General features: G+C 28.0%; 2 protein-coding genes across 2 annotated transcripts; both read right to left on the bottom strand.

The window, feature by feature from the left end:
• Positions 1 to 6,080: 6,080 nt before the first annotated feature.
• Positions 6,081 to 10,903, bottom strand: LOC134831208 (ankyrin-repeat and fibronectin type III domain-containing 1). Its single transcript, XM_063844879.1, has 5 exons — positions 10,481 to 10,903; positions 10,287 to 10,390; positions 9,967 to 10,233; positions 7,135 to 8,952; positions 6,081 to 6,449 (listed from the first exon to the last, which is right to left on the bottom strand). The coding sequence occupies exons 1-5, from the start codon at positions 10,720 to 10,722 to the stop codon at positions 6,247 to 6,249; spliced, it is 2,634 nt and encodes an 877-aa protein (XP_063700949.1). The 5' UTR covers positions 10,723 to 10,903; the 3' UTR covers positions 6,081 to 6,246.
• A 28-nt stretch (positions 10,904 to 10,931) lies between these two features.
• Positions 10,932 to 12,020, bottom strand: LOC134831209 (replication termination factor 2). The gene is made up of 2 exons (XM_063844880.1): positions 11,860 to 12,020; positions 10,932 to 11,798 (listed from the first exon to the last, which is right to left on the bottom strand). The coding sequence occupies exons 1-2, from the start codon at positions 11,926 to 11,928 to the stop codon at positions 10,968 to 10,970; spliced, it is 900 nt and encodes a 299-aa protein (XP_063700950.1). The 5' UTR covers positions 11,929 to 12,020; the 3' UTR covers positions 10,932 to 10,967.
• Positions 12,021 to 13,573: the final 1,553 nt, after the last annotated feature.

The raw sequence follows: 13,573 nt of genomic DNA, 5'->3' as shown, positions 1-13,573 counted from the left end.
GACTTTTTGTCATGCAGTAATTGCAGAATTAAAGTTCTTTTAAAAAGAGCAGTTTTTACGGGATTTTAATGAAAAATTTTATTTGATGATTTTTAAAGAAATTATTTTAAAATCAAATTATTTTTAAAGAAATAATTATTTTTAAAATCATAAAAAATTGTTTAGGCGAGAAAAATTAATTTTTCAACAATTTTTAAATAAAATTATTATTTTTTTTTTTTGAAGAGAAAAATATCTTTTTAACCAAATTTCGTTTGAAAAATATTTTTTTAAATTAATTTAATTTATTTTATTAATTAATTAATTTACTTTATTAATTTAAAATTTGATAAAAAAAAAAATAATTAAAAATTCTAAATTAAATTATTAAATCATTAATAATTATTCTCGATTAAAAATTATTTTTTTTATTTAATTTTAAAAATTATTTGAATTTAAATTAATGAAAAATATAAATATTTTCCAAATTAAATTCAAAAATTTATTTAATCAAAAAATTAAATTAACGCAAATATTATTTTTTAAATAAATAATGACCTTGATATGAATTTTAAGAAAAATAATTAATTTCAAGAAAAGTCAAATTCTTGGATAAAAACTCAATTTTTTAAAACAAAAAAATAATTTGTACCTAAAAAAAATGTTGAAAATTTTTTTTTTTAAATTAAATATTTTTTCTAACAAATTTTGTTAAAAATATTTATTTTTTAATTAAATTAATTTTTTAATTCTTTAAAAATTAAATTTAAAAAGAATTAATTTTTTAAAAAAATATTCAAAAATTATTTAAAATAAAAAACCGATGAAAAATTGAAAAAAAATTAAAGAAAAATTAATTTTCATGCAAATTTTGGTAAAAAATAATTTTTTCTTCGAATTGGCTCAAAAACGCCCATTTAAGCAATTCACCTCAGACAAAAACCCAGCTGAGTACTAAAGAAATTGTGATGACTCAACTGTGACAAACCAAAAAACAAACAAACTGGGCACAAAAATTTTCCCATGATGACTCGATGTCCTTCGTGCGTCTTTATAAAATAATCCAATCTAATGTTTTTGACCAAGAGACTAACTAACTACTATCGACGATGACTCAAATGTGCCAGATTTGTTGTTATTTCGTTTCATTTGCAGGCAAAAAAGACACAAAAAGGAGACGATCGTTCATTTATTCGAGTCGAAATCCAAAAAGTTGTGAATTTACTCTGAACTCTGTACGAACGACAACAACGACGACGACGACGACGACGACGATGAGGGTTCACCACCACACACATGTATCGCCAAGAACCTCTCAAACTACATGCAAAAAACTCCTCGTACACACGAAAATATCGTTAAGCCGAGTCTCGGTCGTCTACGAAAAAGAAGCAAAAAAAAAAATTATTGAAAACATACGTCAAGGCACGCATACACGTAAAAAAAGTACGAGTAGTGAAATAAAAATTCAGTTCATTCTTGATCAGTATTGTGTCAACCGTGGTATTGTTCGCGTCGATTTCTCGTCAGTTGCAAAAATAAATCGGATTTTAATTTTTTGATGTGAAATATTTTTTTTTTTTTGTGAACACGAGACGCACTTCATTAAGAAGAAAAAAATTAAGCGACAAAAAATTAACAAAAAGTGTACGAATAAAAATTAAATATTTTTTTTGTGTAAAAGAACGAACGTCGTCAAACGTGTTTTGAAGAAAAAAAAGTGATAATTGTTAAAATAAATAACAGAAAAATTATTAGAGACGTCTTAATTAAACGAAACCGGTTTACAAAAAAATTAGAAAAAAATTTCATAAATTCCTGAAATTTTTTTTTAATTAAAAAATTAAAATTAAATAAAAAAAAAAAAAAAATAAAAAAATTAAATAAAAAAAAAAATTAAAATTAAAGAAAAAAAAATTAAAATTTTTAAAATATTATAAATTATTTTTTTAAAATAAATTTTAAATAAAATTAAATTAAAAAAATTAAATAAAAAAAATAATTAAATAATTTTTCATGAATTTTTAAATAATTTTTTAAAATAAAAAAAAAATTAAAAATAATTTTTCGTTGGTGACGACGATTTAAAAATGAGGTCAAGTAATTTTAGAATAAATATTTTAATTATATACATTTTTTTAATTTTTTTTTTTTTGATGAATCACACACAAGCAGATAATCGTATACGATACGATCAAATATTAAATAAAAAGCAACAAAAAAAAGTTTCATTGTCTCCTTTGTTAAAAATGGAAAAAACACTCACTTTTTTGCATGTACTTGAATAACTGAACCTATGACTAATAAAATATTACTTTTACGACAACTTCACGGCAAACTGTGTATGTGTGTGCCGGAAATTCCTAACAATCTACGAAACGTGTGTCTTTGTGTGTGGATGGATTCCAAACAAAGTGAAATAAAAATAAAATCGCATCGAAGGTCCTTTTTGTTTTAAAATACCAACAGAATAGTCTGGCATTCGATGATGATGATGATTTTATTTTCTTTGTTTGATCAAGTCATGATGACTGAGTGCGCCTGCATGCACGTTGCCTGCACACAAAGTCCAGAAGGTCAATTGTCGATGACGGAGATTCATTCACGGATAGTACGTCGTAGTAGAATGTCGTGGAAAAATCGATCTTTGTTTGAAAAATTGTAAAATTTTCCTATAAAAAGGAAGTGAAAAGGGAAGAGAGTTGTTAGATGCAAAAGTGCAGTTCGAGAAGAAAGGATGGAAACGCCTGGTATTTAACTAAAGTGAAGTTTCATGGAAAAATTAAAAATTAACAAAGAAATCTATTATCGAGAATTGTGTGCTTGCTTGGAAAAAAAACTAAACAACTAGTGATAATAAAATTAAAACTACTGGGAATTCAAACAGTAAAACTAGATAGAACGAGTTTGTGACACAAACAAGTACATTTACATTTTTCACTAGAAAATTCTGAAAAAATATTTTTTTATGTGCAATTAAATGAAAACAAAGAAAAATATTTAACAAATGATCAAAAATCTTCAAAAATAAAAAAAAGCGAAATTTTAACAATGGGTTTGTGTAAAAAAAATAAATAAATAAATACAACAACGACGAATTTCACAATTAATTGAAGTAAACTCAATTTTTAATGAGTAACATGAACGATAAACGCCATCGCCACAAATTCACATGAAAAACGCCTACTTCTTGCTCGTTGTTGTTACACACATGCTCGCAAAAAGAAAATAAAAATGCTCAAAAAATAAATAAAATTAGGCTGATGAGATTGATGAAAATGTTTTGAGTTTTTTTTTAGAATTTCTAAAATTTAAAAAATTATTAAATTAAATTAAAAATTAATAAAAAAAAATAAATAATTTAATAAATTAATGATATAAATTTATTTGAAATTAATTTTAAATAAAATTATTTAAATAAATTAAAAATTTTTTAAATTAATTTTTTTAAATTTTTTAATTAAATTAATTTAATAATAAATTTTAAAAATAATAATAAAAATAAATTTTAAAAGAAAGCTAATTAATAATTTTTCAAAATTTAAATAAAATATTACAAAAAATTTGATGATTTTAAAAAATAAAATTAAATAATTTTGCACTTTCAATTTAAAAAAATATAGAAAAAAAACTAAAAAATTATTAAAAATTTATTGTTAAATTAAATTATTGTCAAATTATATTAAATACTTCATTTAGTTTATATTCGAAAAGATTTTAAGCTTGAAAAGGCTTATAAATTTTTGAGTGTCTATTTAAGATAATTATTTTCTTCTTTACGAATTTTTTTTTTCAATTTAGATAAATAATGAAAAATTTTGATTATTTAAAATTTTGAAAATATTTAAAAATTTTAACAATTTAATTTTAATTAATAAATTAATTTTTTATTTAAATTAAAATTATTAATTAAATTAATTAAAAAAATTTTAAAAATTAATTATTTTAAAAATAATTATTATTTAAATTAAATATTATTATTTCAAAATTGAAAATAAATATTAAAAAAATAATTAAAAAAAATTATAAAGTAAAGAAAAATAAATTAAAACATTTTCATCCATCGCAATGACCTAAAATATTTCAAAAGAGAGACCGTTACACACGTTGACGTACTGGAATTGCACTTTGTTCGTTCCCGAGGAATTTTCTCATTTATTTGGCGATGTATGTGTTTTTAAAATTGAGTCGCAATCAGTGCAAGGTAAATAACCTAAATATTCAAAAAATGTCTACATGTGAGCATTCTTTATCGTTCACGACGAGCAGCGAGTGATTCGACTTATTATTGAATCGAAAATTCTTGAAATATATCAATTTACGAGTTTTTTTTTCGTCGTACACGCAAATCAAAAGAATAAATATATGTGGAAACAGATTGCAGATTTATCTCTCCATTCATTCATCCAACGGACGTGTGTGTGTGTGTCGTTGTGTACGAAAAAAAAATACAAGTAGAGGCTTTAACATGAGTTAACAATATACTGACCTTGAATAAAAGCTATTACAGTGCCATTGACCGCATATTTTTGCGTTCAATATATTTTATACACTCCGCGATAGATAGAGAGAGAGACTTACTTAAGTATGCAGAATTTTTTTTTGTAAGTCTTTAATCGTCTTTCGTGTGTATGTGTTGTGGCAGTATTTGTTCCGAAAATACATTCGCTCATCATACATTTATAAATAGTGACGGAAGACGGAGATATCTCCAATAATAGAATTTTTTTTAAATTTTTTTTTTAATCACAAATTTTCTCTTGTCTTTTGACAGCTCCCGGAGTCCAGATGTTCCTGCCGGAAAAAAATGTCACAATTACTGATCGCACGCGCTAAGCAGAGACCGAGACTTGGAATTTTTGATAGTCAGGTACCTGAAGTAGCGCGCGTGGTTGGTGATGTTATCATCATCTTCAAAGTCGTTGGGAGTCATTGACCTCTCTCTCTCGATCTGGTTCTCTCTGCGAATTTTCGAATTGTTTAAAAGTCACAAATGTGACAAATTTTTGATATTGAAGCGGATCTGTTACATGTTTATTGTACTTCATCAGGTGCTCTGGTGATAAAATAGAAGCCCGGCACATGTTGGAGTACACACAATATGATAGCAATGATTGCAACGAAATTTTTTTGGAATTAAATTTATGAAAATTAAAAAAAATTAGAAATTAAAATTGAAATAATTTAAGAAAATTTTTAAAAAATTTAAAAAAAATTATATAAAATTTAAATAAAAAATTTAAATTAATTTTAATTTTAAGGCTTAGTATTAATTTAATTTATTTTTTATTTATTTTTTTAAATTAATTTAAATTTTTGAAATAAAAAAAAATATAAATAATTATTTTTGTATTTTTCTCTTATTTTGGTGTCTGATATAAATTTTTAAAATTTTTAACATTTATTAAAATAAAAATTTTCTTCTGAAAGTTGTCGAAAAATGTAAGTATTTTGTCCATTTGCAGGTTAAAATTTCTTAGAATTGCAATAAAACTAAATAAAAGAAAGAAAATTACCTTATTTTTCTCAAAAAATAAATTTTTGAATGACTGAATTTTATCCTTAAATTTGACAAGTTTTTGCTTTTTTATTTAAAATTTTCCTTTTAATTATTTTTGTTGGTTTTACGAGCATTTTTAATAAAATTTTGTTTTAATTTTAATTTAATTTAATTTTTTGTTTTAATAATTTAAGATCAAAATTACTTGCTTTTTTTTAATTTTCAACTTAATAATTTTTCATCAAAAATCCAAAATTAAAAATTTTTTTGTTCTTCTGCAAAATTTTGATAAAAAAAATTGAATTTTAATTGATCCCGAAGCGACTATTTAATCTTATAAAAAAATATTTTTTTTCATAGAAAATTACGAAAACAATTTTCAATTTTTAACGATGCCTTGCTTGTTTATCTCCATTGACGAGCACTACAATCGTCTGAAGCTCCTTCCAAGAATTAAATTTTCATTTTGCTGTTTTTCTTGTATACAAAAAAAACCGTATGAAGCACTTCAATTTAATTTTCTGCGAAAAAGAATTGCGTCTTTTCAATTTTCTTATAAAATTTGCGTATAAAAAATATTTATTGTCTAATTTGTCTCTGTTTGTATAAAAATATTTCTATAAAAAAGTACAAGGTATCCTCTTAAAAAATATTTACAAAGGAAGACATTTCACCCAAAAAAAAAATAATTATTTTCTACTTAAAGCTAGTTTGTCTTTTTTTGTTGCTTAAAATCAGTTTTTTGCTTAAAATTACGTTGAATATCATTATATTGCTGTTTGATGGTTGGAATGTTCGATTGCTGCTAAGAGATCATGCTTTTGTCTGACATAGAGGGTTCCCTTCTTGAAGGGATTCTGCAGTTGCAAAAGACGAAATTCGTCGCGCAAACAACGTTCGCGAGCACCGATAATGGCGACCAGGCAGAAATTTTGGAGCTCTTCGCTGCTGTAAATTGGACCTTCTTTGCCTGAAAAAAAAAAAAATTTTAATTAAAATTCATTAAAAATTATATATTTTTTTAAGCCGTTTAAAATTTCATTTAAAATAAAATAAAAATAAAGAGTTAAAATTTCACAAAATATTGTCGATTTTTATTTTTCTTTAAATTTTTCAGGATTTTTAATTTAAAAGAAATATTTTTTTTAGAAAAATTAATTTAGAATTTTTAATTTTCAAAATTTATTGTCTGTTCTTTTCAGTATTTATGATTTTTTAAAATTTAATAATTATTTTTTTTTAAACATTTTTCCATTAAAAAATTAAAATTTAAAAAAAAAATTTTTTTTATTTTTTTTTAAATTTTCAAAAATTTTTGCAATAATTTTTTTTAATTCAAAAAAATTATCTTATTGTTTTTAAATTTATTTTTTTTTAAAAAAATAGAAAATTATAAAATATTTTTTCTTTAGAAATAATTTTTAATTTTTTTTGCTGTTTTTTCTAATTTTTTTTGGATTAAATATTAATGCTTTGAATTAAATTATTTAATTATTATTTTTTTTTTAAATCGATAAGGCTAAAAATTATGAAAATTCAGAAATTTTATATAAAAATAAATAAAATATATAAAATTTCAAAACTTTTTTTCCAAAAAAAATTTAACAAATTTTTTTTTAAATATTTGAAAGGTAATAAAGAAGAAAAATTCTCACCTTTTAGCACAACTGCCATATTGAGCTGCTTCACAACCAAGTCAATCACCTCGCGACACGTCGTTTGTGGCGTCACTCTCAACTTTAAACTCGTCCCGCTGGGCAATCCCGTGTCATAAGCCGCATAAACTTGCACAATACTCGTTTCCGTGGCAGACGACGTGCTTTGCGAACTCGTATTTGCCTGCGATTTCACCGGAGTTCGTTTATGCGGCGACGCGTCACTCAATTTTTTAAACTCCAAAATATTCCGCAGCGTTGGTTCCTTCACCGAATCCTTATTTTGTGCAAATTTCACCAAATTCCCGAGCCAATTTATATTTTTCCAGAATTCTTTGCACGATTCCGCGACTTCTTGCAATTTATTGAGCTTTGTGCGCGTTTGTTCGATTTCCGCCGTCGAAAGTGCTTCCCTGCTTGACTGCGTTGCAAGTTGAATTTCGAGATCCAGTGTGCACGAGAGTTCGTAATATTTATTCGCAATCTCTCCTTGGTACAGCGACGTATGTAAAAGCTCAAAAACCTTCAGGGGGATGTAAGTCGATCGTTCGTTGCACAACGAGAGCTCATCTTTCGAGTTTATGACTTGACAAAATTTCTCGGCTTGCGGACAAACGATTATGAAACTGACATTTTCGTTAATTTCGACGACTTCCAGCGAATAAAACCGTAAATCCGTGAGATCGGCTTGACCATTGAGCGTTTTTAGCAGTTCGCTTACCGCCATTTGGAGATCTTGCAAGAATTTGAGCTGAATTTCGGTTAGATAGGACTTGTTGATGCCCGAAACCTTGTTTTGACTGATAATTTCCCATTCTTCGGCACACACGTAGGAATTTTGTCGGATTTTGCAGTGTGGCAAGATGTTGGCTTTTGATGTCATCACATAAAGGGAGTTTAGAGAGCTTTTCAGCGACAAATAACCCAAATAAAGCCCATTACTGAGCTCGATTTTTGCGTTATCGTGAAATTTAATCAAGTCTTCGATGTTTAACGAGGTCAATTGTTGATTTTTCTGACATTTATCCAGCGTCAACCACTTCCCGCTGACACTCAAGGGACTTTCTGTGGGGTCTTCTTGTCGCACAAACGTCAAAACTGTCGCCTCGTCACTCACATGTGTCTCCTTATAGTACAGCTGTCCCAAATTCGTCACCCCCAAGACGTTCTGAAGTTGCTTCACTGCTCCCAAAAGCTTTTTCCGCATCTCCCAATTGGCATTTCCCGTCTCACGTTGCTGCAAAATCACCTTTAACCGCTTCAAATTGAACCACGAATACGAAATTTTCATCATCCAGAGGAAATCCGGGGGTGCAATTGTCGTCGCTGTGTCACAAACCTCCACGAGCGGCACCATATCGTCCACAACGAACACCGCACGATGACTCGAGTACACCAAACACGCCATATACACACCTTTTTTGATGTTCCGCGATAATTTGTGAGGTGCGACGGAATTAAACAACGAGTGAATCGCATTTTTCTTCTTTATCACACCGCTGTTTTTGTCGTAACTCACGTCTCCCGTCACATCTTGGCTCGCATGCAAGTTGATTTTTTGCAAAATTGTGCACAAATTGTCAAGATGCGCTTTTTGTTTGTCGAATGTGCGTGCATTTTGGTCGGATTTCTTCCAGCTGGAGCAGCAAATGGAGAAACTCGATACGGAGCTCCATTCTTTGATGTTTCCGATGAAGGCACGGAAGAAATATCGGGCGCTCGGATCGAGATCGGGAATGGTAAACTTGAAATTTTGTGGATTGGCGGCGAATATTCGTTCGTTTAGCGTGTCGAAAATTGGGCTTTGGGACCATTGAACTGAAAAAATTAAAATTTTAAGTAAAATTGATGAAATTTTAAAATAATAAAGTTAGGTTGCTTTAAATTTTTTTCAAACTTTTTGTCCCTTTTCTATTTAAAAAGTCGAAAATTTTATGAAAAATTATAATTTTATAAAATTTTTTCATACTAATTTTTTTAATTTAAAAAAAAAATAATTTTTGTTAATTGATTTCAGGCAAAAAAATTAGAAAATTTTTTTTCAATTTTTTTTGACATATATTTTTCGTTTTCAAAAAATTATTTTTTTAAAAAATAAAAAAATTTAAATAAATTAATTTTTTAATTAAAAAATTTAAATAAAGTTAATTTTTCAAAATGCAAAAAAATTAATTTCAATTTAAAAATAATTAATTTTGTAAAACTTTTGTGGTTTTTTTTAAATGCCAATTAATAATTTTAAAATAATTAAAAAAATTTAAATGAATTAATTTTTAAAATAATTAAAAAAAATTAAATGAATTAATTTTTAAAATAATTAATAAAATTTAAATGAATTAATTTTTAAAATAATTAAAAAAAATTAAATTAATTGAATTTTAAAAATAATTAAAAAATTTTAAATTAATTAATTTTTAAAATAATTAAAAAAATTTAAATAAATTAATTAATTTTTGGAATACTAATTTTTAAAATTAATAAAAAACTTAAATGAATTAATTTTTCGTTAAAAAAAATTTACCTTTAAAATAAAATTTGGTTGCGACGATAATAAAAATTAAATTTTTTTTTTTTCAAAAAAATGAAAATGAATTAATTTCTAAAATAATAAAAAAAATTTAAATGAATTAATTTTTAAATTAATTAAAAAATTTTTAATAAATTAATTATTTTAGATAGTTGAATTATTTTTTAAAAATTTAATTTAAATAAATGCATCTCAAAATATTAAAAAACATTCAAATATTTTTAAATTTTTAGTATTTCTTCAAAAAAAACCCTTTTGGACAAAAATTTTGAAATAAATTTACAACAGCTAAAAATTTAACTCACCTTTAACTTTTGTAATAATCGGGCAATTCTCCTTCAGACTAATGGAAACAACGACAGACCGTTGATTGACAGGTTCAACGAACAAAATCGGCTTTTCTGGCTTCTTCAACTGATCCCATCCAAGCAAAACCTTCCGAATATTCTTTCTTTTGATCTCCCACAGTAATTTTTGTGACACTGTCTCATCCGAAAGCTTCAATAATCCACTTCTTCCATCGCTGATGTTATTTTTCAGCTCTTCTTTCAAGCCTTTTATCACTTCCTCACCTAAAAATTTCCCGTTTAAAACACTTTTTTGACTTAAAAATGCAAAAACTTACAACAATTTGACTCAGACGCGCCCTTTTGCAGCAAATATTTAACAATGGAACGATTGTTATTCAATACGGCACACTCGAGTGGCGTCAAATTCAATGGTCCCTTGCTGCAAAACAAGCAGAAAAATTGCATTACTTAACTTTCACTGTGTTCCCATGCCAAACGAGGTCACTTTCTTTCGCGCAAAAATACCTACCAATTGATGTCAATGCGTTCCTTTTCCAACAACGTGCTGACTTCGTCGAGACTTCCGTGTTCGATTGCTAGAAAAAGGTCCAGATTGCTCTTCAGATGACTGTGATTGCTGCCACTCTCCATGAGAATTCGCTTGTTTTTGTTGTTGTGAGGTGTTTGTTGTTTCAACTTGACGTTCTTGGCCATTTTGTGCGTTTTCTTCTTCTTCTCGTCCATTTTCTTGCTTCTGAACTTGATCCTCATCGCTCTGGCAGTAGTTAGCGCATATTAGTCAGGTTTAAGGGGCCTAAATTTAATTAAAAACTACACGAAATCAGTTACGGGAGATAAACAATGGAGATTTTGTCGTTAGAATACTGGCACATTTTGGTACTCCTCTGTTTTGATTTCGTGTGAGGCGTACAAAAATGTGAAAAACGTCGTGATTGGTTAATGAAGATGCGCAGAAATTGATTAAAATTGTTTATTTTTACAATTAAGCCTTAAAATTAGTTGTAGAATGGATTATAAGTGACCCAATGGGCTCTTTGTTGTTCCTTTTCTGTCTTGTGAGAGGTGAAAATCGATTTGTACACTTCCGACGCCTGACTGTCCTTATTGACGCTGTAATCGGCTTTGACTTTTTTCGCTCTTGGGTCCGCTCCGAGCTTATCGCTGATGATTTCGCGTTTCAATCCTTTCAAAACTGGCGGTGCAATTGATAATTTTGTTATTTTTGATGTTCCCGCTTTTTCTTCCTTCACCCCCGAAGACGATGAAGGCGTTCCTGGTTCTTGTTTGACCTCAGTTTTGATCTTTTTCTCACTCTTGGCCTTCTTTTCAGCTTTAATTCGTGCGACACGAGCTTCCATTCGCACCCGCATCAAATCCATGTCTTCCTCAGTGCCGTTCAAGACAACGACGTCATCCTCCCTGAAGGGAATTTGACACATTGGGCAACTATTTGCCTTGATTTCCTTCAATGCGCGTTCCGACATCACACATCCGCAAGTCCACAAGCCAACAAAACGGAATTTTCCACTCATTTCAAGGCCGATGAGGGAACAAATAAAAGGAGCATTGCGAACATCGTTCGAAGTCTCATTTGCGTTCGCTTCAGCGTTGAATGCGGGATTCGGAGTCAAATTCAAGTCTTTGATATCTTTCAAGGATTTGATGTGTTGGAAATCTGCAGGTAATTCTTTTTCCAATAAACTTTCGATAACATTTTGTTTCGTGTAGAGTCGACCGAGACCATCCATGACGATGGGTTGTTGCAATTTTTGTTGCGTCAAAGCGCAATGCTTCCATCGAAAGACTCGTTCAGCGTCTTTATCTTTCTAAAAAATTCAATAAAATTATGAGTTTTTAGGAAATTATGACGAAATTTCATGGAATTACCTGTTCTGGCTTTTTTGCAGTTCGAACGAGCTCATCTCGACGTGGAATCGTTCCTCCATCGCAACCCATCGTGAAATTTGGTCTTGAAAAATGTTTTTTTCGAAGAAAAATAGGGAAATTTGATGTTTTTTGTGGAAATTTTGAATGTTTTTGTTGACAATAAAAATATCGTAAAGAGATTGCAGATGCTTGAACTTTTTAAAGCTCGAGTTTCGAACATTTTTAAAAAACTCGAGCTTTGATCTTGAACTGGCAAGTATTTTTACCAGATAATGATAAAAATACTATAGAGCCTAAGTAGTCGTGAAAAATAAATTGTTTTTAAATGTAAAATTTTAAAAAGTCTTTTTATTTTTTTATGAGATATCAAGAAGGTGAAACTTATATTTTATAAAATTAATTGTAAAGAATTTTGAACTATTTTTTTTTTATTTTTAATTGGTAAAATAATCAAAAATTGAACTAATAAAAAAAAATTAATTTTTAGCAAGATGTTTTCGAAAAGAGACGTGTCTCAGCTATCCGAAGTTTCATATATGAATTATGATAGCGAAACCGGAAAGCAACAAAATATAGAAAAACCAAAGGCATCTGAGCCTGAAAAAAAAAAACGAAAAGTAAATAGAACCTATTTACTTCAACGTATTTTCGACTCTGAGTCAGAAGCTCTCAGTAGTATAAAAAATATATAAAGTCGTCGTCAGAAGCACGACGAACAAAATTACCGCATTTCGTGTTTCTCAAATTTCGGAATTATTCAAAAGCATTTTTTCGGCAAAAAATTCAGTTAAATACATATGACACGCCCTTTGCCCACGCCAACATCATATTGACACACCATCGACAAATGGGCACATCAACGACAAACTGACACATCAACGACAAACTGACACATCAACGACAAAAGGGCACATCAACGACAAAAGGGCACATCAACGACAAACTGACACATCAACGACAAACTGACACATCAACGACAAAAGGGCACATCAACGACAAATGGGCACATCAACGACAAAAGGGCACATCAACGACAAAAGGGCACATCAACGACAAATGGGCACAGACTACAGACAGACGACTTTCCCTGAGTAATACCGCATTTTTCTTCGAAATGCGGTAAAAAGTACAACCCAAAGAGAGCATGGTACACAACAAAAGAGACTGAAGCTGGAAGAAAGGAATACCTAAGTAAGTCGCCTTTAAAAAAAATGGTTCGTTGCTTTTACGAATGGTTCATAAAAATATACCGTGTGTCGATGATGATGGATTTACCCTTTTACAAAATTATTAGTTGATGAACATTATGAAGCACAGCGTTGATGGAAAATATTATGAAGTAAGTTAACTTTTATATTGCCTATCACAAGATGATGGATCAATACCAACAGATTTAAAAACTGATGGATAACTGACTGATAATTCTTTTTATTTTTAAGTAAATAGTGTCAGGATTTTCAAGAAATTTAGAAAAAGAAGTTTTTAATAAAAATATATTCTGAATAATATTCTAAAGTGCCTTCCATTATATTAGAAAAAAAATATGAAAAACGTTCTGTATGTTTCGATATATGTATGAAAATTTTGATTTAGCATAGGTTAAGTAAATATTTTAAAGCAGACAAATTTTTACAAATTATCACAAAAAATCATAAAAATGTGTCAAAATTTTGTCTATTTTAATTTTTTTTCTTTTCAAACATTTTTATCAAAT

Source organism: Culicoides brevitarsis, chromosome 2, assembly GCF_036172545.1.
Source record: "Culicoides brevitarsis isolate CSIRO-B50_1 chromosome 2, AGI_CSIRO_Cbre_v1, whole genome shotgun sequence".
Lineage (NCBI taxonomy): Eukaryota > Metazoa > Arthropoda > Insecta > Diptera > Ceratopogonidae > Culicoides > Culicoides brevitarsis.
Note: the sequence above shows the minus strand (reverse complement) of the source record. Positions and strands in the feature narration are given on the sequence as shown.